General features: G+C 43.3%; 10 protein-coding genes across 10 annotated transcripts; 2 read left to right on the plus strand and 8 right to left on the minus strand.

The window, feature by feature from the left end:
- Nucleotides 1–841: 841 nt before the first annotated feature.
- O0I10_011717 (uncharacterized protein) lies at nt 842–1,276 on the plus strand (the record flags this gene model as incomplete). Its single annotated transcript, XM_058491680.1, has 1 exon — nt 842–1,276. The coding sequence occupies one exon, from the start codon at nt 842–844 to the stop codon at nt 1,274–1,276; it is 435 nt and encodes a 144-aa protein (XP_058337553.1).
- Nucleotides 1,277–5,562: 4,286 nt separating this feature from the next.
- On the minus strand, nt 5,563–6,366 carry O0I10_011718 (uncharacterized protein; the record flags this gene model as incomplete). Its single annotated transcript, XM_058491681.1, has 1 exon — nt 5,563–6,366. The coding sequence occupies one exon, from the start codon at nt 6,364–6,366 to the stop codon at nt 5,563–5,565; it is 804 nt and encodes a 267-aa protein (XP_058337554.1).
- A 1,368-nt stretch (nt 6,367–7,734) lies between these two features.
- O0I10_011719 (uncharacterized protein) lies at nt 7,735–8,025 on the minus strand (the record flags this gene model as incomplete). The annotated part of the gene is made up of 1 exon (XM_058491682.1): nt 7,735–8,025. One exon carries the CDS (start codon nt 8,023–8,025, stop codon nt 7,735–7,737), a length of 291 nt encoding a protein of 96 aa, XP_058337555.1.
- A 1,166-nt stretch (nt 8,026–9,191) lies between these two features.
- O0I10_011720 (uncharacterized protein) lies at nt 9,192–11,030 on the minus strand (the record flags this gene model as incomplete). Its single annotated transcript, XM_058491683.1, has 2 exons — nt 9,192–10,504; nt 10,571–11,030. The coding sequence occupies 2 exons, from the start codon at nt 11,028–11,030 to the stop codon at nt 9,192–9,194; spliced, it is 1,773 nt and encodes a 590-aa protein (XP_058337556.1).
- Nucleotides 11,031–11,514: 484 nt separating this feature from the next.
- O0I10_011721 (uncharacterized protein) lies at nt 11,515–12,964 on the minus strand (the record flags this gene model as incomplete). The annotated part of the gene is made up of 6 exons (XM_058491684.1): nt 11,515–11,671; nt 11,803–12,202; nt 12,261–12,329; nt 12,395–12,591; nt 12,650–12,896; nt 12,952–12,964. The coding sequence occupies 6 exons, from the start codon at nt 12,962–12,964 to the stop codon at nt 11,515–11,517; spliced, it is 1,083 nt and encodes a 360-aa protein (XP_058337557.1).
- A 232-nt stretch (nt 12,965–13,196) lies between these two features.
- On the minus strand, nt 13,197–13,829 carry O0I10_011722 (uncharacterized protein; the record flags this gene model as incomplete). The annotated part of the gene is made up of 3 exons (XM_058491685.1): nt 13,197–13,411; nt 13,477–13,596; nt 13,664–13,829. 3 exons carry the CDS (start codon nt 13,827–13,829, stop codon nt 13,197–13,199), a joined length of 501 nt encoding a protein of 166 aa, XP_058337558.1.
- Nucleotides 13,830–14,029: 200 nt separating this feature from the next.
- On the minus strand, nt 14,030–17,715 carry O0I10_011723 (alpha,alpha-trehalose-phosphate synthase (UDP-forming); the record flags this gene model as incomplete). Its single annotated transcript, XM_058491686.1, has 17 exons — nt 14,030–14,269; nt 14,330–14,423; nt 14,478–14,518; nt 14,578–14,646; nt 14,700–14,793; nt 14,862–15,044; nt 15,102–15,196; nt 15,257–15,297; nt 15,366–15,396; nt 15,449–15,514; nt 15,579–15,638; nt 15,692–15,967; nt 16,038–16,200; nt 16,264–16,465; nt 16,533–16,658; nt 16,719–16,860; nt 16,939–17,715. 17 exons carry the CDS (start codon nt 17,713–17,715, stop codon nt 14,030–14,032), a joined length of 2,700 nt encoding a protein of 899 aa, XP_058337559.1.
- Nucleotides 17,716–18,520: 805 nt separating this feature from the next.
- On the minus strand, nt 18,521–22,063 carry O0I10_011724 (uncharacterized protein; the record flags this gene model as incomplete). The annotated part of the gene is made up of 6 exons (XM_058491687.1): nt 18,521–20,244; nt 20,302–20,736; nt 20,792–20,877; nt 20,929–21,150; nt 21,223–21,375; nt 21,438–22,063. 6 exons carry the CDS (start codon nt 22,061–22,063, stop codon nt 18,521–18,523), a joined length of 3,246 nt encoding a protein of 1,081 aa, XP_058337560.1.
- Nucleotides 22,064–23,316: 1,253 nt separating this feature from the next.
- O0I10_011725 (uncharacterized protein) lies at nt 23,317–24,460 on the plus strand (the record flags this gene model as incomplete). Its single annotated transcript, XM_058491688.1, has 4 exons — nt 23,317–23,447; nt 23,498–23,598; nt 23,669–23,779; nt 23,835–24,460. 4 exons carry the CDS (start codon nt 23,317–23,319, stop codon nt 24,458–24,460), a joined length of 969 nt encoding a protein of 322 aa, XP_058337561.1.
- Nucleotides 24,461–24,585: 125 nt separating this feature from the next.
- O0I10_011726 (uncharacterized protein) lies at nt 24,586–26,910 on the minus strand (the record flags this gene model as incomplete). The annotated part of the gene is made up of 5 exons (XM_058491689.1): nt 24,586–25,448; nt 25,519–25,735; nt 25,804–26,142; nt 26,204–26,789; nt 26,849–26,910. The coding sequence occupies 5 exons, from the start codon at nt 26,908–26,910 to the stop codon at nt 24,586–24,588; spliced, it is 2,067 nt and encodes a 688-aa protein (XP_058337562.1).
- Nucleotides 26,911–26,982: the final 72 nt, after the last annotated feature.

Below are 26,982 nucleotides of genomic sequence, written 5' to 3' on the forward strand. Positions count from 1 at the left end.
CACAATCACTATACATTATCATTAGCCATAGCTTGTTCTCCTAATATAAATGGGCATTTATTACAACCAAAAGTGCATTCTTATTTTGTATGTAACATGGTATAAGGCCAATCAAACGAATATCAGATCCACGCGTATTCTATGCTATTGGTGTGTCTATTTTAGGAGATATGCGATCGTCGCCTTTGAAGCATGATAGTTATCACGATTATTGGGCCAGCAACATATATAGATATTGACTCCTTTTGATCCCTGGACCACACGCAAGCCATATCGTAAAAACTTTAATCATCAAAGGGTCTACAATCTACCAGCCAATCCTTAACCAATTATGTTGTAATGCGTATGGTACAATATTCTGGCTGGGCATTTTACCACACACTGGTCCACTCATGGCATGTAATAATATCTCATGGATAATCATAGGGACCATCACCATGAATGATAAAGGTTTCGCATCAAGGAGCTTGCTGTATCATCATGCAGGTGTGACTTTAAGGGGCTTATTGACCGGTACTAGTAATGCTTGTACGTGAAATAGAAAAACATGGTGTACGTAGTATGGGACATTAAACCAAAGGTGTCTCAAGCTCAACTACAAATGAAACCTGAAATGAAATTGTGGAGGTCCCGATGATGTCTTAATATGCACACAGCAAAGAAGCAATCTTTACGTTGAAAGGAAAGCATTGGCCACACGTGTGTTTGCAGCATCTGAATTCGTAATCTTGTTTGAATACTCTAACGCCAAAGCGTGTTCCTGCATGATCCATGCATGCTTCTACGATATATAAATGAAGACACTTGGGTAATCCATGTCATCCCATTTCATGTCAGCAGGATGAATTACCTTTTCGTTTGCTCGCTTATTGCAATCGCAACATTGTCAACTCTTTTGCAAGCTGCTGCTGCTGCTCCTCCTACATCTTCATCTACTCCAACGACAAGTACGCATCCAACCAAGGTTCATCATGGGTTGTTCCAACTTGTTCCTTGGTGCAAAGAGCTTTCAAGCAATGAAGCTAGCTGTAAAAACGAAGGTCACTGCCAATGGACTACGAGTGCCAACAATGAAGGTCTTTGCGAAGATAAGCCTGGCATCGTATACGAGGAGGTTTCGAATTGTGAATGGATCAATGGTGGCTGCTATGGGCACAGTGCAAGTACCCGATATTGTCGATCAAAGTATTACTGGCCAGGACCAGGTGCAACGGATATCCATAACATGGTATACAAACTTGACGGCCAAGAAAAATACGTTCAGCGTAAGCATTAACAACGCATGTTGCATTTCTTCTTGTTCTATTACTCATGCTGTTACTGCTCATCATTAGTTACGAAACCTTGCTGCTGCCCAGGATTGCTTACCCCTGTAGAATTTTACAGAAACTTGAACCAAAAGATGCAGATTTGAGCTGTTCGCTGTTGTTACTACTTTTCACTTACGTGAACCCTGTCTGATTGATGGTATCACATCCATTGAATGACCTTGGACAAGTAGCTTACTATGGCATTGTGATGAATAAACATGAAGAAAATCTACGCATATAGCATACAATCCTAATCCTCAGCATGTAAGACAAATGGCGATGATTTGCTTCAAAGAAGGTAAAATGGTCATTACATGTACATTATCACCATGTCAAATGAGGCTTTACACAACACCAAGAAGCTCGTGTGCATTATCATGCATAGCCAACAACCCTGGCAACGAGCAAATTCGTTCGATGAAAGCTATCCAAGCTGCAATGACCTACAATCATTCCGTATGTGTACCTTTATTTGTCGTTCCTGAAAATAGCACAACGTCATTCTCTGATTTACTCTCTTGCGTCGAAATCACAAGGGAAGGGAAGGGGATGAACTATACTACCGAGTACAGCCTTTGTTCAAGACACAACGAATCAATCAAGAAGACCCTTTCTCTTCCTCTCTTTTTTCCTTATCACAGCATTCATATGTGGATATCCTTCAACAGTCCTGTATATCCCATACCAAAATCTTACTATCATACAATGAAGTCCTCTTATATACACAATAGAAACCGAGAAATGGTTGGTGGACAACGTGATGCTGTACTCGCCAATGTAGCCTTTTGATCCAACATCATTCACAAGAAGAGATAGATTGAGACGTACAATGAATTGTTTTAATGGAGGGGGAGATACATCGATGTGGAACGTTTCTATTCTTCGGTGTGAAGTGGCTCTTGATTCGTGGTCGCAAAAATCATACCAATGACATGTCAAAATATGCAGTTGCATGATGATGGTTGTACTTGGTTGAGAGGTTGCGCGAAGGATGATAATAGTAGCTTTCATGGGATAGCGTGTAAATACGGTGATTGGATGCATCAATCGTTGAGGATAATGGCATCACGCATGAATGCATAAGAACAAGGCTCATTTTCCACGCGCTGTATATATCCAATTCCTTCCATCCCATCCACCATATCCATATCCATATCCATAGACAAATCGTATGTATTGAAAACAAGTTGCTACACGGAAATAAAGCTGCCTGCATATACTAGCTATCTGCTGTTCACGTGAAAAGGCTGTAAGACAGGTTGCTGCAAGTAAAGAACGCTGTTGGAGACGATGAAGACCTTGCTCGTAGCAATTGCTGGAGTAAATGCTGTTACGATTGATCGTGGTAGAGGAGTGTACAAGAGTGTGTGTTGTGTCAAGAGACTCGTGTGTTGTAGAAGAGTGACAAGAAGGCTGCGTGCAGCCATGAACTTGCCCTCCAGTCAAAGACAATCGGATCAAGACAATCGTAGGATTGACATGATGGGTTGAGACAGGACAATCGTTTAGAGATGGTGGCAGCACTTTAATGGACGAGCAATTGAGAATGGGAGGAAGAGACAAGAAGTGGGGAGCGGAAGAGCTGGAAATTAAGTAGACTTCTTGGTGTTGAATGATGTTTCTTTGTGTGTGCATTGCTCAGTCAAATACCCTCGGATCAAGAAAGTTGAAGGATTGAGACGATGGGCTGAAGCAGGACAATCGTTCGTATGCATTGGATTGGGCAACAAAGCTGAATGAGAGGAATGGACTGCTAGCTGGCAGTGTACAAATAAGTTTGCAAAATGATTCTTCTGATATTAGATGATACTTCTGTGTTTGAGCGATACTCAGTCAAACCTTTCGGATCAAGAAAGTTGAATGATGGGCATGCTGGGCTGGAGCAGGACAATCGTTCACATGCATTGGAGTGGATACAAAAGGTGAATGGGAGGAAGTGGCTATTAGCTACCAATGATGAGTTACTGCGTAGTGTATAAAGCCTCATGCATTAACCTTTCCAGTCATGCAAAACTGCTGGGTTACACAAACACGCCCCTCTGCATCTTTAGCTCTATTATAGTCATACTACTTGGCAATGAACAAAGACCATCTTTCATATACCATCACGCTTACAGCATACGTAAAACATAAAGGTGCCTGTATCTCTAAACTTTACAATCAAACGTGGGGTCTTTAATAGAACAAAGCTGCTCGGCGGGGTGAAAGCGATCTTGTGTCAAAATATGAAGTCGATCGTGACCGATCCCAGTGAAGGTGACTCACTTTATGATGAATTTAATATCATACACCATCGTTCCTTACATGACTATTGACCTTCAGTGTGTCATGAAGAATGGTCGAGATAGAATGATGAAGCAAGCAGCTCGCTGTTTTTGTGATCCACCTGAAAAATTGGAGTGAGTGTATGGACGACGCTTTCTTTTTGGGAAGGATATTGTGGAGATGACAAGAAAAGGAAGGTTGCCCCTTGCCCATTTAACCCCCAGTATACCATTAAATCCACAGACAAACCCAGGGTATGTAGAAAGTAATTCCCTACAGCCATTGCAAGGCTTAGCTGCACCACATTTTCTTTGTTTTCAGTGTGGGGATGCAGAAAAAGGAGGAAGGGGATGTGCACATCCTTGGAGAAATCTAAGAAAAAAACATGGATGCACGCTCTTTCCAAAAGGGATACGTTTTTCCATTGCATTGGTCTTCCTTTATACCAGTTGCTGCTGATACAAGGATGATAGCAATTGAGGCTGTAAAGGGGATTATCATCCTTGCATGCGTATGTGTGTGCCTCCAATGGAGCCATTATAAACGTTGGGTCTTGATCTACATAGCAGGGGCGTTGCCATGGCGACACAAATAGCAACCCAAATCTCTGGCACTTTATGCCACAAAAGGGGGGAAGAGGGGGAAAGACTGTATTATCGAACAACGTTATTATGAGTGCATTGTAAAACCAAGGAAACATGGTGTGGAGACGAACCTGCAATGCCGCGCGAAAGGTAATTGCCTCCTTTGAGTGTTGCTTTGAGAATTTGGAAGGGCAAATAAAGAGAATACTGTACACCCACTCCTTTCATTGATCATCATATTGCAGCAATGAAAGATGATGGGTTCCTGCTAGCAGCAATGAATTTGACTACTGTACAAGAAGAAGCTTGAAGAAGAAAGGAGATCCGGCAGCGCATCATGGGTCCCTAGGATATGGGGGTTGTATACTTCAAAGTATCATCTTGCACAAATACAATATAGATTGCATGGCATTTCCGGATGAGCAGCGTGTCAACAACTACGGCACAAAATAGTCTTTGGCCGATCGATCATAATAACCATATCCCGAATCGATAAAATTTGACACCATAGGGGTAACATCATCTTGTAGATGTTAATGTAAATGTAAAAAGTCAAACGCATCCAAAATGATCTTATCTGCCCCTGAGACACACATGCGACTTACCATTGAACGGGGTGGTGATGTGACCTTACTGTATACCAAGATCCAGATCTCGCGTTTCATACGCCCTTTTACTTGTTTTGGATGAGGATTCCCATTTACCCAAATATAAGAAGCTCGAACAAGATGTGTGTGTTTACAAACATTCACAACCATGCTCTTCCGTCCTCTTCCTACTACATTCAGTGTTACCCTATTCCTGGTACTCATCCAATCTTCTGTCATCAACGCCATTGACTGCAATCAATTCCATCACAATGAGAAGGGATGTAAAGAACACAAAGATGACTGTATTTGGGATGGGCCATTGCGTGCACATACACATAATGGTCGTAAGTAAACAATGATTCGTGAGTTGAAATAGCAAGCCAATAACGAAGATCATAGATACCAAGCCATTTTACTTGTGCCATAATATCATCAAGAAATGACGTATGAGATCGGCGATTCTTCTCCTCCATTCCTTTATCAAGCATCCCTTCTTACAACTTATTCTAGTAATAATAGTATAGCTAATATGCAAAAGACTTTCTAAACAAGCCTATAATAAATGATACAACGGTGGCAGTAATAACCTTTTCGGCGATCACCATGTTGAATGATGAATGAAGCTGTATAATAGGATGATGGGATGCTTTAAGGGGGCGTGAGAGTATATGCGCAATGTCATACTGAAATGTCATCGGATCGATTATCCCATTTTGCTCCGCACATATGTAGTACTTTGTTGTCATGGAGATATCCTCAACTTTAGTTGAAACGAAAGAAAACACGCATTGCTACAAGCTACAACAACTATAACTAATGGGGAACTACAGATAACATTACACTTGGAATAGGTGCGTCATCATCATCGGCATTTTGCAGCTGCCAACCGCGTTCGGGAGTTTCCAAGGCGACACCTTGATGAGCACCGACACCACCAGAGATTTGTGCAAGAGCCCATTCAAATGCATCAGCACCAGGGGGAGCTTCCACGACCAACCAGTAGACTTTGTTCTTTTTGAGCACGATAGCATCTTTTTCTTCTTGTACAGGATTCCAGGTGATAATGCCAAGAGGTTCATCGGGTGCTGTGCCTTCATCAACACCACGCATTGTGGATGCTATGCACTTTGTTGCATCTGGGATGGATTGCCATAGGTCGTCATGAGTGGATGTGCAAATAGAAATGGTAGCGCGTACGTGATCGAGGGGACCAGGGCTTGTGACAGCCAACTGAACAGATGCCAAGTGGACATGACGCCATGAGAAAATACGGTCCCACCAGCTTTCCTTGTTTTGTACTGTCAAAGAGGAGGAGGATGTGTCTACAGGTGCAAACGCCATCGCAGCTGAATATCCCTTGGGTTGAATGGTTTGGCCAACGACAGCATCAGGGACTGGGAAACCCGTATGAAGCACTAGTTGTGGCTCCTTGTCGTTGCTGTAGGTATGTTTCCAGAGTTGTGAAAGGCGAGCACGTGGAGCTGTACAGTGCATGACTACAGCCAAGACAACCAAGACGGCAATAAAGCGACGCACCCATGTCCATCGTTTGTGTGTCTCATTGGTATGCTGCCAAGCAATAACAGGTGGAGGTGGTAATTCTGCTTTCTTATCCATGTATGTGTATGTGTGAAGAGAAAAGTGTGTGTGCTGCGGTTTATATACAAGAAAAAAAGAGGAAAGTGAAAGAAGAGACAGGAGGTGTTGTGTGTGTGTGAGTGAGAGAGAAAGATAGATGCTGAGTTGGCTGATGCAATGCGCCCTTTTTCAGTTTCCGGTCAATGACTCAAAAAGGGAACCAGCGCGTGACACAGAATGGTTGGCATTTGTTGACTCTCGGAATGCATGACCCGTATAAGACATATTTAGGCTGATAATGAAATGGGTATAGTATTAGTGGTGGATAAGGATGCTATTCATTGGCAACATGACTTACAATACACAACGAATAGGTCATACTCCTCCTCCGGTCCTTGATATGTTGTAGCAGCATACGTTGGAAGGCTTCTGGTATTCTTGATTGAGTCGCTTAGGTTGGGCTGCATGCATTGATGTACTACTTGCACGTGATCAGCTGATCCCAATTAGTGTTTCATCATCATCCAATCCTCTCTTTTGGGAGAATCAACTCACGTCATCCATCATCGTCGTTTATCATCATTTGCTGGTATCATTGTTGAATTCGCCTTCATGGAAGAATGCTGCGAGAGTAAAAAGTGGGATCATGGGCTGTAAACAAAGCGAGCATTTTCCATATTCGTCATTCCAGCCTCGGATGGCCGACCCTGCAGTTCATGCACAACGACCTTGAACCATATGTATCCTCTTGTGGTGTCGTATTCATCAATGTAGAAAGCATGCTGATCCATCTTTTTGATATGGCTGAACACAAAATAGGCATCGCTCGTTCAACATGTCATTCGGTGTGGAATGCGATGCTGCTTCTGCTGTTGCTGATGGGTTCAATGTCGGTACGAAATTGTCGCTTCGTTGTTGATCATGTACATGACGCCTCCTTGTTCTTCAAGATGTCCATGTTTGAATATAGTAATCTTGACCAAAGAAGAGCTTGTTTGAAAGCCTTGTTTCTTGCGTCGGGGTGGAAGAGGTAAAGAAGCAGGTTGCACATTTCAGATAGCGACACCATGGCAGAAAACAAGCACGATCCTTAAAAGTTATAGTGTATTGCCTTTGTATGTATCAACGCAATAAACTACATAATGAAACATGACGTCTTTATGAGCCGCTGAAAACATCTTCATCCAATGGCTGGTACGGTCCACATCATCTCCCCCTTTTGCATATCATTTACACCACTCTTTTGCCAACTGCAGAGTTCGGTTAATCACTGGATGATGTTTAATGTAAAGCACAATGGATAAAAAAAGAGCTACAACTAGTGCTAGTATAAAAGTGCTGCTGAACGAATGTAAATGGGTCTCCTCTATGGAAGGCTATTGATTGACGCCATTACGATAATAATAATTACTGCGGCGAGGTACCACTGCCGCCTTCTTGCTGTTGTTGTCCAACACAGCCGGCCTTGATACAATCCACTGAATCAAGGGGTTGGCCAGAGGAGGTAACACAGTCCACAGCACAATTGAGAGTATTCTGCACATTGGAGACGAGACCGCCGACGGCTTCTCCACCTCCTTGTCCTCCCTCGGTTTGCCCTTGTTGATTTCCACCATCAAGACCCAAAAGAGGTACGGCAAAAGTAGTCGTCACCATGATAGCGGCAAAAGCGATGAAGTGGGTGGTCTTGAAAAGCATGTTGATTGTTTTACGAGTCGAATGGATGAAAGAAAAGAAAGCTGTTGATATCGGTTATCCATGTCTTTGATTCTTCCCTTTTTATAATCGTGAATGATGATTTCATCTTTGGTGCTTAGATCGGGCTTTTCATCATAATGCCACACTAAGGAAGCTGGGATCAACAAGTCAAAGCGCATTGTGTGTATGCTATTGCAGCAGCTTGATCAAACACACAAGGGAAAATGTAATGGGTAGCTAAACCCCTGAATCATGAATAGCACCCATCTCCAGTTTCAAGGTGTGTTTGAAGAATCCTACATGTGGACCTTCCTTTTCAAAGTATTGATCAACGTGGTGCTATGCGACTTTTCATATCTCTATAGCCCCCTCTCTGCATGTATATACGTGATTCAATAATGTGCATATTCCAAGGAATAGTCTTAGATTCTTCTACCTGTTTGTATCATACCATACAAATGCATCCAATAAATCATGCAGCTATGTATGGATGATCCTTGTTGATCGTCTAGTGTGCATAGGTTAAACGTACATGCTAGAGCATTACATAACTCCTGAAATTAGTGTGATGATATACATCATCATCCTATGTATGCGGTGTATACTTATGAAACCAAAAAGAAGCACCAAATGTTGGTTAGCGTCATTATTTTTAATATGCATGGTTAAATTGCTATAGTAGAAGGCATCTTGGACGAAGAAAAGCAATCGATTTGCTTTGACTACAAATTGGGTGTAGATAACATTATGCCACGATGTGCTTACACCTTAACCTAAAACCAATAGGGGTTGGGGTAGCAAATGCTAATGCAGCAACGTTTATTACAGCACCAGTGGTAGTATTGGAGGGGAGGGATGTCTGTGTGTGACATGCATTACTATGCAGCTTTCAAGCTCTATGTGGCGTGTGGCATACACAATCCTAAGTTTCAGGATAGGCTCTTTTCCTCTCTTCTTCCAAGGTTTTCGTGAGATTGGCTGACATAGTGTACTAATACCACGAGAATCAGGATAGCAAGATGCTGGTAGTTCACATTGTACGTATAATCATCAAAGGTCTAACCAACCTCGACGTTTAGCCATCAAAGTATGATTATCGATCATGTATTTACTGTAACAGAAAATTTTAACACTACTAATAAGGGGAATTATGGATGTTTCTACTACTAATTTTCACCATGGACACGAACGCGATAGATGCATGTGTAATCATCACGGCCCCAATTATTGAGAAAACGGAATACAACGGCCTTGACGGGAGGTAAGTCGACATGATCATCGATCTCAAATGTTTGTACAGCAGGGCCTCTTGCTGAGTCATATATAAACCGACCCAGGAACAAGATGTTGCCATCCATCATAGAATCAAAGGAATCCCAAGGATACTTCCAAGATCGATGATGGTCGTCGACGTAGTACTGGATCAATCCCCACACTTCAAAATCCGCTGGTGCACTGGCCATGCTCAAGGGATGATCCGAAGAATCGATCGAGACCGCTTTGACTGATACAGGTTGGCTCAACTCCACACCAAGGGATCCATGATTACCAGCCATAGGCCAACATTCACCAGGTTCCTTCCAAGGCAAAATGGCAGTGATAGGACTAGGGCGTGGTCGTCGTTGAAGTCGTTTGAATATGGAAAATAGGCCGCCTTGCTGGAAAGTTGGTGATGTCAGGCCTGCAATGACACGCGATCCATGGGTGGCCAATGCAGCATCAGGAGGCAGCTCTTCCTTCTTCTCTTGGTGACATTCACAACCCGTCAAGAAACGATTACACGCTTTGCATAAAAGGGCATTGGGACCCATGTCGCTCATGGACAACCATCGTGGCAACTTTGATGCGATACAGTTATGGAGTAGCTGGGCACATGGTGAGGATGACACGTGATTTGGTGGTGGTGGCTCTTTTTTTGACAACAACAATGGCAACGGTTTCCTGGAAACCGTGTTATCTGTAAAGGTCGTTACTTCCATGCCAGCGTTCCACTCGATGGTCTTTGGGGTTTTCCACAAGGGCGACATGTTGTCAATGGCTTCGGTGACACTGATATCCACGCATGATTTCAACAATTCAACTGCGAACCATATGGCTAAGATACGAATGGCCACTCTGGATCTCCCTGCTCTTGTTTCCACGCCACGAACCGAGAACAGCCTGTGTGCATCAACATACGGGCGATCACTGCGACAATAACCCAAGTTCTTTAGGTGGAAAAGGATAAAGTTGAAAATGGTCGAGAAAACACACATGTCGATATAGGCAAAGAGGCTCAAGACAATCTCCTTGGGTACGAACACGATTGCATACACCATCACCTTCACTGCCATGAGAATAGTAATACAAAGTTTCTGGAACAGAGATCCTTGTTGATGATGTTGTTGCTCCACCACCTCCTCGCCATCATTAGGAAATATCCCAAGGAATTGAATAGCTAGTCGACACTTGTATTGAATATGATCCATGAGACCTGCAGCTAATAAATTGATGTTACAACATAAAGGTGATGATTGTTGCATCCCTCCCACCCTCATATGCATACCTTGAATTTCGAAAGCTTCTGGTACAGTGATATCATGCAACCAATTGTTTACGTCTGGAGGCACAATAGGTCCTGGTTGTGGAGTTTGTTGTTGTGGAGCTTGCTGTTGAAGAGGTAGAGCTTGTGGTTGTGAAGCTTGCTCTTGTGAAGCTTGTGGTTGTGATGCCTGTTGTTGTGGAGCTCGTTGTTGTTGAACAGGAAGAGCTTGCTGTTGTGGAGCTTGTTGTTGTAAAGCCCGTTGTCGTGGAGACCGTTGCTGTGGAGACCGTTCTTGTGGAGGAGACCGTTCTTGTGGAGCCCGCTGTTGCTGTTGTTGTTGAGAAGCTTCTTGTTGTTGTTGCTCTTGTTGGTGAGAAGCTTCTTCTCGTTGTTGCTGTTGTTGTTGAGCTCTTATTTGTTCTGGGGTTGTTGGCGGACTTGACAGTGATAGCTGCGAGTAGTGAAAAGAGTTTTGGGACATAGTGCGATAAATGCCTACAATAACAGCAATACTGTATTTGCAACTTTTATATCTTTGTCAACCTTTGTATGTTATGGTCTCATTGTCAGAGGACACATATACACAATGAATTTGCTATGGCGCTAAGAATGAGAAGAATGAACGCAAGGTTGAAAGGGACAAAGAGAGCCCCACTATACCTTTGAAGACTGGTGAATGCCTTCGGATTAAGCTATGCAGATATGGCCATCCATAGCTTTTCACAATGAGCCTACTCTCATGGTTGTCGTTGTCATTGTGATGTCTATCTAGTAGAAAAAGTTTAATTCAGCCCATTGTGATCATTGTTTTCGATTCATTGGAGACATACAGTAATTGGTCTTTGTTGATTTGTTGTGTATACACACACATCATCAAGCACTTTATACATTATCATCCAGTATGAGGATATGAGGCATTCCCCAACGTGTTTATTATTATAATGGGTGTTTGCGTTTAGTCAACTTTAGTAAAGCTTAATGAGGCGCGATAGGGGTAAACGACGTCCTAGATAACCGATACCAGCCAACAGGAGGAGGATGCGTAAGGCAACAGCGGTATAGATGGCACGACGAAAAGCAGTAATATAGATAATGGTTTCCTTGGTATGTCTATGTTTCCGCCTACATTGATATGTATGATCCAAATTAATTTTCCAATGCCACATGTAGGTAGTTCTACCGCTGCCACTGCTGCTGCTGCTGCTGCCCATCGTATAAAAGAGAGAGAGAGAGAGAGCGTGATACGAACTTACAAAGAAGACGAATGAAGAGTCTTTGAACGTGGTTTGGACAAGCGTAGATAGAATTCAACCAGCCATTGCATATCAAGATTGGAAAATTTGGGTCTGGCGGCAGCCATGGTTACAAATTGCTGCTGCCATGCAGGCCTCCCATCGATGGTGCTTGTTGTATCCGTACAGGTAAGCTCAATCAATTCACGTGTCATGCCCAATGTCATGCCCCATAAACGCATTCGATGTTCCTCTGGATCATCCACGGGTAAATCAATAGCAGGGAAACTGACAGTGCCAAGCATGACTCTTGCCAAGGGAGCAATCATACGACTATCACGTCGACGTGTAGGTGCAATGGATTCTTGCATCGATTGATCAGGATAAGGTGTAGATGACAAAAAGAAGCGTAATGGTACCCCTATTAATATCCTTTGTGAATACAATGATGATGATGGTGGAGATGCATTCCTACTTACATTGTACGGTAGCCACTTCGGATTCCTGGATGGTCAATGGAGGTGTATCAGGTACCACTTGAAGGAAGACTAAGGATCTTATTAGATTTGGATACTACTTTAAGCTTTTCCTCTCTCTCTCTCTTTCAACTTACCAAAAGGTGTCAAGATCATCATGAGTCTGCCAGTAGCCGTGGATGTGATTTCCCGCTCATCGAGTTGTCCCACCTTTACAAATGCCGAGCTGCCGATATCCAAGCCAATCTCTTCCATGGTTTCTCGTATTGCTGTTTCTTCATCTGTTTCATTCGCTTCATTCTTACCGCCTGGGAATGCAACATGGCCTGACCATCTTTCCCCCCCTCCCATGTTAATATCAAAGCATGCCATGTGTCATTGTTCTCTCTTACCTATCAGTTTCCCTCGTTGCTCTTTGAATAAATAAAAGTTCTGGTTCACTCGACTGCTGCACCCAAGGTTGTTGAAGGAAATCAGCGACATTGGTAATGGGGTCAGTATTGAAGGTGGATGGGTGGTCATGTTCAATGGGACGACATCGTAGAATGGCTGCGACAGCTGCACGACGAGGTTGCTCAGGTGGTGATTCAATATGCAAAGGCTTTGCTTGTTGAAGCTGCTGACAAAGTGTTTTAAGGGCTATAAAGAATAAAGGTTAATCCTAGTTGTTGGTTTGTTATTAAAGCATATATACCTTGTAGAGCCATCCTTCAAAAAAGATAAGACAACACACACACACTTTGTGTGAAGAGATATGGATTTCATTTAACCTGACTCAGCGATCCCAAATTTGAAAGCAAACCCAACCCGTGATCCTTGACATGTGCAACAAACCCCCCCCCCCCACTTGCGACATCCTATGCCATACTTGCATGATAACCAATGTGTGTGGGGTAAATAGAGATTACTTTTTATTGTACACACAATCTGCTACTACGACTACGATGATGCTTGAGTAGTAGTCTTGCGGAGAACATAGGCATCTTTGGGTTCAATGTGCTTGTAATAATCCTTTTCGGTATCAACCACTTCAAAACCATGCTTCTTGTAAAAGTTAAGTGCTGCTTCATTGGTGATCTGGACATGAAGATAGATGGGTCCCAATTCAGGGTGCTTGCCAACGTGTTCAAGAATATGCTCCAACAACTTGCTTCCTAGTTACACATCCCACCTATGTTAGATCAACTCTCATTCCCATCATCCATATACACAAACTAACCCAATCCAAGTTGACGGTATGGCTTGAGAACACCAAGCGTCATCATGTATAGTCGTGGTTCATTGTCTTTGGTCTCCTTACGACAGCATACTGCACCCACACAGATATCATTGTAATACACTATTCACACATCCATAAGTACATAGACACGCTTCTATATATATGTACATCGCTCATTCTACTTTACCAAGCTTGGCCAACTCGCCAGCATGGAGGACATCACTGTAAAACTTGTCGCCGTAATTGACAGGGAAAATGACCGTGTTTAGTTTACGCAATTGGCCAACATTGTTGTGAGTGATATCGCCCAGATCGATGCGTTCTGAAGGGGCGGTGACCAAAGAGGGCGACATGGTGGAGGGCGATGGGTGGGTTTTTTTTGGTGGGTCTAGAGGGTTGAGTTGTGTCGGGTGACAAGAGGTTCAAAAATCAGGTCCTGTGACTAGTGTGAATAACAACCATGCTGCATACACATCGGCATTTTCGGGCGTCTCCCAGGCAACATCCACCACTTCCATGACACACACATAAAATGCAAGTGAATGAGATTTATTCATGACAAGAGAGTCTCGAGCGTGGTTAAAACCCCTTCAACATTGGGCACAAAATGCTTTGCCTCAGTGCTACGAGGCCCAACAGTGCAGGTAATGACATGTGGTATCTTTTGCTTGTTGAGAAATGCAAACATATCTTCATCCATCCGATCATCCCCAATGGCAAGTACAAAATCGGGCTTGATGTCTTGAAGGATTCGATTGGCAATGGCTGTCTTGTTAATGTCATGTGGCATCACCTATTTAAACGAATGTCTTAGCATAAACCATCTTCATCATCACTTGCTTTTTCGTTATACCTCAATGTTGGTTTTTCCAGTGACAGAATGTACAGCAAAGTTTTTGTTGACTGAATCTGCAATATGATTTTGACATTCAGCAGCTTGCCATCCACTATAGATTCGTTTTGAGTTATCCGTTCACCCGGTACATCCATTTCATACTTACGCAAATTGAGCATCTTGCCCTGCTGTAGTGCTTCGATAATGCTACATCATACATTTGTCAGATCTCCCTCCCTTCAACCTATAGCTCATGAATAACTTACCCATACAATGGAGATATCCTTCGTTTCAATATATGAACCTGGGGTCCTTTCAGTGTAATATTGGAAGATCTAGCCATCCATGTAAGTATATGCAATCAAAAATCCCTTCTTACAAAACCAACCTGCTTGACAGCAGACATCCAAGAGATATCGACATCGCTTCGCATACGTTGCCATGATTCACCACGAGGTCGTATATGGAAACCATTTTCAGCACTGTAGTAGTATCCTTCTTTGTAAGCCATCCTATATCCAAATCCATATCCGCATCGTTCACTATTTACCATAATCCAAGTTTGGGTATATGGCCCAGGTCCCTCTCAATGATAGGCTGTGTCCTCCCTGATATCACATAGACGGCACTCTTTTGTGTGAGTTTGGAAAGAATATCCGATATCCGATCTAGATCACCAGGTCCAGCTGTTTTGCCATGTGGCACCAACGTTCCACCGTAATCGAACAAGAGCCTAACATCATCGTCTTAGAGACGTCATCCACGCTACTAACATTGACCAAATACTTACAAGCCATTCTTGCTGGATTGGAACAATTCTTTCACATGATCAACATCCAAAGGAGGTATCTGTGCTGGAATACGATGTAATTCGCCGTTGCGGATCTATTACAAAGAAGGTATAAATGAAATGCGCACCCTTTGACTCGATGGCTTTTTACTTGCCTTGATCAATTCATTGATAATGCTACTGGCATAGTGTTGTGCTAGAAATGGTAGACACACGTTTCCTTTCAATATACATGCATCACTCGGAGGGGGAAAATCAACATACCTGAATTGGTGACAATGCTTTTGTATAATTCCTATTGGCATGAAAATCAGCAAAAGTGCCATTGCTTGATATCATGCACATACCTTCCATCGACCAGCCTTTTCCTCTTCACCCATGGAGAGTGCTTCATGAATGGCGTCACCCACTTGCTGTGGTCAAAGGTCAACATACATCCTCCTTTTGCCAATGTTTCATCCAATCCAATACACTTACACGATAATCCCACGGGTTCACTCGTAAACATGCTCCAAAGCTGCCATAAGTGCCAGTGAACTAGAACACAGGGTCAATAATAGAGTCATATACATATAAAGATGGATACGTACCTCACTCAAGATGAGTGGACCATGGTTATTTTCTTGACAGACAATGTATTCGTGAGACGTGAGATTCATACCGTCACGTAATGGTGTGATGAGGGAGGTATCGGCTGCAGTGAGAAGAGCGAGATATTGCGAGAAGGAGATGTCTTGATGAAGAAATACAATGGGTTGATAGGAAATGGTGCTGAATTTGGAATTCACTCGAGAGACCACATCCGATATATGAGCCCTTAATTCATTCTTTTCGGCTGTGGATAAAGCAATCTGGATAAGGACAACCTAAAAAACAACAACATGGGTTGTGTCAATCCTTGTTTATCATCATCCTGCTCTCTTGTCCTTTCTTTACCTTTTCTCGCCATTCAGGATGTCGGATCAAAAATTGCTCGAACGCAAGTAGCTTTTGTCGCACGCCTTTGATATAGTCAAGCTTGTCACGTGCCACGATCAACTTTTTGCCTGCATATTTTTCCTGCAACATCTCAACGGATCGCTGTACTTCGGGTGCTGATCTATAGAGATCATTCTTCGTCAATAATGGACTATCCCAGCTATGTGTGTATAGATTCACTAACCTTTTTTTGTTTAGCGTGTCAATATCAATGCCGATAGGGAAGATACCAATCGATACATAATGCGAATCCATCTGAATGCCTGATGGCGTGGTGTCCAGTGATAAGATGCGAGAGCATGTTTGTAAAAAATGCCTTGCAAAGGAATAGGTCTGAAATCCAACGAGATCCGCTTCCAACATGCCACTCAATAGCTCCTTGCGTGCTAAAATCCACACGTTGACGCATGTTAGTTTATCCGATTGGAAAGGAAGGTGGAGGAGGAGACTTACTGGGAAGACAGCGGAATAGTTCGGAACTTGGAAACGGAATATGTAAAAAGAAGCCAATGACAGCGTGTGGTAACTTTTCACGGACCAATCCGGGCAATAGCATAAGATGGTAGTCGTTGATCCAGACTTGGGAGTAAAAAACGTGAGTATTCAGGATGAGAGAGAGAACAATCATGGCATACTTACTTATATCCCCCTCTTGATAATTCTCCACAATCACATCAGCAAATCGTTGATTGAGCGATTTATACGCCATCCATGCATCATTCTGGTACATCATATTTTGCAAATCATCTTGCACCACGTAATGAAAATACGGCCATAGCACCTAACAAAAGAGGGTCAATGACCTTTTCCCCTTTCTCTGATGATGAACACCATAGCCCTTCAATAGATATGATCTCACCTGCTTACAATATCGATCATAGTGGCCTTCAAACTCGGTATCGGAGGGCATCACGGTATACGCATCATACTCGAGAATCATCTTGGATCGAATATCACCCCGTGTCTGGTTGGACAATTGATCGGTGGACATGCCGAGGGTACCAATCCACATGCATTTACGATCTTGCAAAACATCTCCCTCCTTGCCTTGTACTGATACCAATGCATTGTGTAATCCAATGTTGCCAGCGATACAAGGTTTCACGGTCCAAGGCGCTTCATCAAACAAAGTGGCACTATCCAAGGATTGTTCTCGATGATGATGATGATGCGAGGGTGCAACAGGTTGAACCATGAGTGGTGAAGGTCGTTTCATATCCTTTTCTCGCTGAGCTTTACTCTTGGGTTGTACCAACTTTTCAGGCTTCTTAAAATCGAACATGGCCCTTGTATCGTCGCTTGGAATACTGCTGCTTTTGGTTAGCGGCGTGGTGGCAGACGACGACGACAACGCGTTGTTGTTGTTGTTGTCATTGGTCTCATGGCGTTGCTTTTGTTTCAAGCTGGCAATCAAGTTGGGTGGTGGTTCATTGTGTTGGTGGTGGTGGTGGTGGTTCAATGGAGCATTTGGTTCACGAAGGACATTGGATGCAGGTGCTTCGGTGGGCAATGTCGGGGATGTTGTGCTGGTGGGTGTTGTCGTTGTGAGATAACGCGACCGTTTATCCCTTGCAAGTTCAAAGTCGATAGTATACGGAAGGAACAGCGAGGTACAAAGTACTCGTCCTCCAGGCATAGTTGTATACGTGGCTCGAGAAAGACAAGTGGAAAGGAAAAGAGAGAAAGAACAGAGGTTGGGGCATGCAACTGGATGGGCAACCTTGTGTGACTGGATCTCGCTCTTTTCCCTCCTCCTCCTCCCCTCTTCTTTGGAAACCGATAGAACACACGTATCCATATACCAACATGATCTACCTTTTATTTCTTATAATACTCAATGTCATTATTATTGCCCTTGGTTTTACAATGTACCATCTGTCATTCATCCAAATCCATTAAAAGATAATCTACTGTATAAAGGGGCATCATTTGACCTTGTGTTACTTTGGCAAGCAATAATGCAACATAAGCTCACTACGACTTGGTTAATCTACCCACATTGCTCGGAGCAGAATTGTATCACGTCTCGCTTCGGATCACATTCTGCCGTTTTTTCCGATCGCTTGATCTGCAATCTGCTCACGTGCTAACCCAGCTCTGGATGATGATAATAAAGGTGGCCCGTGCTTCATATCAACATGGAAGGTGTTCATGTACCAAAAAGATGACTTGTCTTTTGATATTGGGATTGATCCATTGGGTGATCCTTTGTCCATGATTTCCAGGTACGTATAGTATCCCTGTCAAGGAGGCTGTATGCAGAAACCTTGTTGTGCATACAACAAACTCTTTACTATATTCGTACATCGATGTCGCATGCATGATTGCATTGTACTTGAAAAACGTAGCCCTCCTCAAAAGTATACAATCGCTGGAGTGCTTTCCTGAAGCAAATGACACTACTAATACGTGATCTACTAAATGCTTGCAAGTGGGGTTTATTATGCATCATGGCTTTTCCAATATCTATAATATCTTGACATGAGGTTTGTATCCAAAACGGGAGCTTTTGCCAGCATCTTGGTTAGTCTTGTAGTGTGCTTGGTTTCCCATATTTGCGTGGGCCTTGCATCATTTTCCCTTTGGAGTAGAAAAAGTTGATAGAATGATAACAAGCGATAGGCTGGATTGGTTTGATGCTCTTGTAACGTCTTAATCCATTCTTTTGGGTCCACTACTTGAAACTTCATTCCGCAGCCATGCATTGCCTTGAGAACATGAGACCAGCTTACACGGTTAGGATTGACAATATGAAACACACGTCCCACCAGATCCTCAAGAGGCGTTAAGGATGACTTTAGCATGATGTCTACAATAGCGGCAGATGCATAGTTCACAGGAAGCCAATCAACCATGGTATCTTTCAAATCAGGCATCCTATGTAGCTGATCGCCACCGCCCATGATCATTAAAGGATACTGCTCGTTCTTGCTCCATGCTGCGCCTTGAATCGTATCGCCACAAAGTTGACCCACTCGCTCGACAATGCAAGGAAAGTGCTTTTCTCTCATGAGATAATCAAATAAATGCTCCACAATATACTTGGATTGAGCATACCCGATGGGGAGTGCCACATGTGGATCTTGAGGTGGAAACGTCTCTGGCATACTAAAACGATGCATGGCAGCTGTAGCACTAATGCTTGAAATGGTGTGCACATTCATTGGATTGACGGGATGATGTGCAAACTTTAGCAGGTTATAGAGACCTTGGATGCATTCCTTATCAAAATGGGTGATGGTTTGATTGAAATCCACTAGCCAACCACATGCTTGTACCATGGTGACTTCTTGACGTAGTCGACTATAGGTTTCCTTGCCCCACCCAAAGTAGGTTGCGTTGAAATCGGTTGGTAGTGCTTCCACTTTGACATGATCCAACAATGATACATCAAGCATACGATCGTAAAATGATTGACGGATGCGGTTGATGGCTTCTGCATGGGTGGTTGCGCGCACAGAGCAATAGATCTTTGTGACACGTGACGATTCAATCAAGTCGCACAGCATAAATGAACCCAAGGATCCTGTGGCACCGGTAAGCAACACGACGTGGCCATGATGTTGCTGGTGTATCGCAACGCACTTTTGAAAATCATGCTTGGCACGTGCAAGATAACCATCAAGCAAAGCTTGTGTTTCTTTGTAATGCTGCTCCATGGTGGTAATGGTAGTAGTGGATTGGTCATCTTGTCTTTTCCTCAAAGCGTGTACCAAGGCATGGATGGATGGATGCTCGTATATAAAATTGTTGGGTATGGATACCTTCAATGATTTGGTAATGATGTTGCGTAGATGAATGACGAGCAGTGAATTGAGACCAAGGTCGAATAATGAGCGATTCTTGTTGGTGGTAATGAGCGAAGGTTCCTTTCCCAATACGGAAGCAATTTCATTGCAAAGGAAAGATTCGAGTTGTTGGGCGTTCGGTAGGATGATGGTATCTGAACTTTTGGGCACATTCAACGTGGAGGTTGTTCCTTGCATAAATTCGTCATACATGTTTTCAATGACATCCTTAAACTGCTCCATTGTCTCTTTTCGAACAACATTTCCTTTTGCATTCAATGGCAAATGCTCATCGCTGGAGAGGATGTAGACCATGTGTGGTAGAATATGGCTATGATCTGGTGCCTCATTATTGGCAGCAGCTACTGCAGCGTGCACTACAATATTATCCTCCATGTCAGCAGCGGGTCTTATCATCCAATGATCATCCAAACCTTGTTCTTTGATATCCTTATGAGCAATGTTGTCTTTCAATTCAACAAGTACACCTGTACAGGGGCGATTTTGTCCAATGACAATACAATGCTTGACTACAGGCGATGCACGAATAACATGTTCCATAGGTGTGGGATTCGTTTTTTCTCCATTCTCCATCACCAAAGTATCATCAATACGACCAAGGTGACACCAGTAACCAGAACTTGGCGGGTCCTCCATAAATAGATCATTGGTTGCAAAGTCGCCATTGACACGATTCGCAATGCAAGGTGACATTTTTGGACATCCTGCTTTGATCACCAAGTGGTATACCTCCAAAAGCTCATCAAATGGCTCCCATGAACAATACTCTGCTATAAGACCAGAGGGTCTACATGCATTCCAAGGTGCTCGTTGTTCATTAAAATCGTTCCATAAACAAACGCCAAGCTCTAGTTGTGCATAACAATGAATACTTGTATGCACGTTTTTCTTTCTCTTTCTTACCTGTACATCCAACCACACTCTGCAAGCGGATATCATGAGCAGCTAAAAAGTCACCGACATTTTGCCGTAATGGAGCACCTGCAAACCTGTCGTACAATAAACATCAGCCATCATCATACAACAACATCTATACTTACGTGATGTATTTGAGCCGCTGAAAAGGTTCATAATTAGCGGTGCTCTTGAGATACATGGCAAGATCATCAAGCATCAAAGGCGGTAAGGCGGCATACGTGACGGGACATTGTTCCATTGCACGTACCAGATCTGTGGATTGTGCAAGAGGCTGGGATAAGAACACGCATGAGCTGCCATGCACCATTGCAGCAAATGTTTGTTCCATCCCTGCAATGTGAAACCTGCAGCAATCAATAGCAGAAAAATTAGTACATCTCTTTTTCTTCCCCTCACTCAACCCACTTTATGCCTACAGCGGAAAGGTATTTAATAAGACATCGGTGACACCTAAGGTGAATTTTGATCGTTGCTGCATCTTTTGAAAGTCATAAGCAAACGTCTGGGCCATCAGCGTGAAACGTTGATTCGTATGGGCAATAAGCTTGGGAAAGGATGTGGTCCCTGAACTATGCATAAGCAACTATTTTAGGAATGCATATGCATGATTGTAGTACTTCATCCAACAAACCTATGAGTGTAAAGTACTGGCATAGTGCCATCATCTTTTGTGAAGTGCGTATTAACAACATCATAAGCGTCACGATGCAATGGCTCTTTTAAAAGGGTTTCGAGATCCAGGGGTGAAAACAGCTGATGGGACAACACCAGCAGCGTCTCATCTTCTTCATCATGATGCTTGTTGACGAGGTTACACGCATCCCTAGCTTTAAGCTCATACTTTGTGGATGCTAAAAGTAACCCAGCTCTTGACTTTTCAAGCAGGTGTGCAATTGCCATATTCGAGTTACGAGGCGACAGGGCGAGAAAAGGTATCCGCAGCTTGAGAATAGCAAGAAAGCATATAAAGTAATCGATAGAGTGGTCGGCCAAAAAACCAACCGGCGTATGATTTTTATGGCCACCAGCAGCAGGTAGAAAAGATGCCCAGTGACATGCCAAATTGGTGCTAATGTGGTCGACTTGGCCATAGGTCAAGCAGTGAAAGGACGTGCTGTTGCCTTCTTGATAGTAGATGCATGCGTGTGTCTCGTATTGGGATACCAAGTGCCGGAAGAGATTGATGAAGGCATGATGCTGAGATGGTTCGTGGAACTGTGGTAGTGATAAAGTTGAAGAAGGAATAGGCGTCGTCATCATGATGATGGATAATGGGGTGAAGAAAGAAGAAAAACGAGGGACATCCTTAAATAGGTTATCAAACCAAGATACGGGAAGATTGGCCTGGATGCACAAATATGCATGTACCCGATCATACGGAGAGTGTGCTCGCTATTACTGCAACATAGAAAATCCTACATTCGATCATTCGCATTTTCTACTACGTACATTGGCTGCTGCTTGTCAATCTGAAACGAGGCTGCTTTAATTGAATGTCGTTTTAACATCATCATTGCAGCTACATAGTACAAGCTTAGGTGTAATCAAGAATGGGCTATCTTCTCTAAGCACATTAGTACTTGGTATGCAGGAGCTTCTTGTATTAGTCTCACTTGGATGCTTGAGTGTACCCCCACTGGACTACGAGGCCATGTTCCTTCCAATAACAGAATACAAGGACATTATCATTGCATTTGACTCATTCTGAACGCTCATTACTGCGGCCAGCAAAAACATTGGATCTGCTGAGAGAGCTTAATGTTAAGCATTTGCCACCAAAGAAAAAACTCTAAACTTGTGTTGAATGGTCCTGCATGAGCTCCTTGGCCACCTAGTCATGCAGCTGTTTCCATGGAGAACATCACCACACATCAATGCAACATTGCCCCCCCTTTTTTTGACGGTAAGAAAAATTGAGCGTTGATAATATCAGTAATACAATTAATGTAAAGCCATTCATGTATCAACGAAAGCCACACTTGTTGCATGACCTCGTGCCTCTCTGTGGCCGGTGCAGCCTTACATGTTGATCTTTCAAATAACTCTGATGCATCATGTACCATCAAATGACTGCTGTTCTTGCTGTTGAAAGTTGTTACACCCCTGTGGTAAGATACTCCTTGCATGTACAAGTAGTAGTTGTTGGTGTCTTAAGCCCTAGCTATGCTGGACCCTCCATGCATCTACGTACATAGTAGGTATCCTAGCAACCTATTGGGATGGATACGGTTGCTATAGCGACGACGTGTGCGTCGATCGATTGAGACTTCGTTATCACGTGCAATGTATCCACATTGTCTCATCGTACATAACATAAAAGTTTATACGTCAAAAGCAGCATTCCGGTTGATTAATAAGCTATGTACAGCCAAGGGCTTTCGGAGTGAACTGGATAACCCCCATCCAGCAACGTTACTGTGAGAACACCACCCTCCGATATAAAGTCATCCCTTTGTGTCTCAACGCGTCTTCTTTTTCTCTCTTTTTTTTTCCCAATACACATCCATACAATGTCACAAGAAAACACAATCACTTTGGAACCAAGTGGACAAAAGATGCCCCTTGTGGGTTTGGGCACTTGGAAAATTACGAACGACCAAGGCGAGGAAATGATTTATAGAGCTATCAAGAATGGCTACCGGTAAGGAAGAGCGAGGATGTGTAAAGACGCATCACTAAGCCCGTCTCTAGTCTTATTGACACAGCCTTGCTATACGACAACCAGGAAGGTGTTGGCAAGGGTATTCGCCGTGCCATTGACGAGGGTATTGTAAAGCGCGAGGATGTCTTTGGTATGTTATGTAACTACTTGGTCGGAGCCGAATAGGATGGCACTAAATCATTGCATCATATAAAATATAGTTACGGCCAAATTGTGGAACTGTTATCATCACAAGAGTCATGTGCGCCCTCAATTTGAACGTGATCTCAAGCAACTTGGTCTCGATTACATTGATTTGTACCATATCCATTGTAAGCAACGTGAGCCAGCGATAATAGGATCATCATTGTTGACGTATGATAATAGGGCCCATTCCACAAAAGTACGTTGATCCATCTCGTCAATATCCACCTGAATGGGTCGATCCCGATTCGAAAAAGCTCGAGTTGGAAAGATCGCCTCTTCAAGATTTATGGCGTGAGTTGGAAGCTTTGGTCAAGGAAGGCAAGCTACGCAATATCGGTATCTCGAACTTTAATGTGCAGCTGACATTGGATCTCTTGACGTATTGCGAGATCAAGCCTGCTGTGCTACAAATCGAGATGCACCCGTACTTGCAACGCCAAAGAGTCGTCGACTGGTTCCAAAAACAAGGTATCCAAGTGACAGCTTACTCGCAATTTGGTCCCGAAGCATTCGATAAATTCACCGCGGAGAACATGCATCTGGTCCCCTTGATGGAACATGAAACCATCAAAAAGATCGCTGACAAGCATGGCAAGACCACAGGCCAAGTCTTATTACGTTGGCAAGTGCAACGAAAAGTGGCCGTCATTCCAAAGAGCAGCAACGACACACGCCAAAAACAAAACCTCGACTTGTTTTCCTGGTCGTTGGATGATCAAGATTACAAGGCGATCACGGACATGGATAAGAACATTCGATACAATGAGCTTGAGCTTTACGGTATTGATATTCCTTTGTACGAGTAAATAAAGTGGGGATAAGGCAGAATTGTATTCAAAAAAAGAGAGGAGGTTGTTTACAATGTGGAAAATGAGAAAATAAAATACAAAAAAGATAAGGGATACGGATGATGAAGGGGGGGGGAGGAATCCTAGCTTCGTTTCAATAAGGTTAAAACAGTGGCGGCTTCAACAGCATCGGATAACGGGAATGATGACGAGGAGGAGGAAGATGAGTTCTTATCCATCATTGGATCATGAATGGAAGAGTTGGGCGATGAGGAAAACGATTCCAAAGGTGGGCTGCATGATGATTCTTCAAATGAATGGGAATACGATGATACGCTGCTGCTAGGCTCCCACATTCGTTGTTGTTGTTGCTGTTGTTGATAACGAGGATGATGGAATGATTCAGGAACAATATCTCTTGGTGAAGTAAAGGTATACTGAACACCCGTCATCATGTCATCTTCATCCGATTCCATCTTTTGTTGTATGCTTGCACGTTTCCTTTGTTGCGCTGCCTTGTTCCTCGCTTTATCCTTTTTGATCGTCGCTGAAGATGTTTTGCGTCGTCGTTTATCTCCTTTCCCACTATTCCTTCGAGGATGTGATTCTTTGGCTTGTGTCGATGATGTTGATGATGACAAAGTCGTGTTGGCTTGACTAGGTGCATCGTTGCCACAGAGGATCTTGCCATGTTTCCACTTGACGCCGCAAGCATTGCAGAGTGTACCTGCACCCTGAGGCCCACGACGCCACATGGGCGTTGACTTTGATCCACAATACAAGCATTTCTTCATGCCATTGCTCCCATTCCCTGATTTGCCTCCTTTCTTTGTCTCTGTTGTAGTATTACTCGTTGTCGTCGTCGTCGTAACAGGTGGTGGTGGTGGGGGTTGAGCAGGAGGAGCTGCTGCTGCTGCTGTATAATGACTACTTGTACTTGCAATCGTTGACTTGCTGTGGGGTGATGTCATGCAGTAATCAGTATCATCTTGGTCATCATCCAAATCTGATGACATAATATAGAGAGTTCAGCATAAGGGAAAGAAAAAAACGACGAAATAATGTTTTATACCGACCCTTGTCCCATTCATCACTGCTCCAATGACCGCCTCCCGTAGCAACAGCAGCTGTGCTATCATAGAGCATTGGATCCACCTCTTCCTCTTCTTCGGATTGGACTTGGGTCTTGGTCAACATGGTTGTAATCGTAGCTTCTTCTTCGGTCATGTCTTGATCCTCTTGCTTCAAATCAACCGCCTTTTCATTGTTCATCCTTTCGGTATGCAATCGTATCTATATATAACAATGAATGATTCATTCATCCATCCAATACATCGAGTCCTGCCCTTGATAATACATACCAAATCCATCATGCGTTGACATACAGATTCGAAATTAGAAACCACTTGTTTCATGGCATCATATAAATCCTTGGATACACCCGTCATCCGCATGTTGAGGACATGACAACTTTCAGCTTGGATACATGGATCGGTGAAACGTCGTTGCGAGCGCAGAAAAGTGTTGCTATGGTTGGTAGACGCAAGGTGATCTGAACATACAGTTGCGAATTCCTCCAGTTTAGATGGATAGGTGGATGATCGGCATGAACACATGGAATGCAACAAGGAAGAAGAATGGATCAAGGATGATGTTGTCGGTTCAATGGTACATTGAGGAAGATGATATGAAAACATGACCTAATATTGGAGAGAGAGATAAGTAAGTATATACACAGGCATATCCAATAGAAAAGTATACCTCCAAAGGTGTCGATGTTTGATTGACAGCTTCGACCACAGCATCCCGAGGAAATATGAAATACTCTTGATCGGGGTTAGGAAGGGTGAGAAGATCCTCATTTATCGTTGAAGGAATACAAAAGACGACATTGTAGCTGATGACACGACGGCGTTTTCTTTTCTTTGGCGGTAAGGAACGAGTGGTGGATGATGATGTTGATGATGGATTATCAGCCAAGATCATGGCATCTCCTAACGGAGGCGGCGGCGGCGGACTCGATTGGGCCAGTGATAATAAAGCATCCACACACTCGGGAGATGAAGCACTCGTAGTAGACAATGACACCTTATCATCTTCTTCACCCAAATCATGTTGTCGCTGATGTTGATGTTGTTGTCGAGATGCAATCACTGAAATTTCCGACTCGGTGATCTCATAAAAGGCCATGCTTGGTAGTGTACAATGAGTGAGCTTGAGTGAAGATAAGCCAAGGAAACGAGATTGGATGCGTCGAGTGACACCTTCTTCTGCTGGCCATCCTGCTACTTCATGACCTAGGTTGCTGGGTAGCTGATATCGTTGAAAGGCTTCAGATACGAGTTGTCTATTATCGTTGGAACATATAAGTTCATTGTCGCAACAGTAGTAGTAGCAGTAACCTACCCATAATCATGTTGCACCGTTCCCGTTTCACTATGTGCTCGAGGTCTTGTTCGTGAAGCCATGGTGATAAGAGACTCGAGATGTTGAGTGGAATAAAGCGAGCGATGAGCTGATCAAAGTTGAAGTCGCTGATG

Source organism: Lichtheimia ornata (genome assembly GCF_029851405.1).
Source record: "Lichtheimia ornata isolate CBS 291.66 chromosome Unknown scaffold00098, whole genome shotgun sequence".
NCBI classification, from domain to species: domain Eukaryota; kingdom Fungi; phylum Mucoromycota; class Mucoromycetes; order Mucorales; family Lichtheimiaceae; genus Lichtheimia; species Lichtheimia ornata.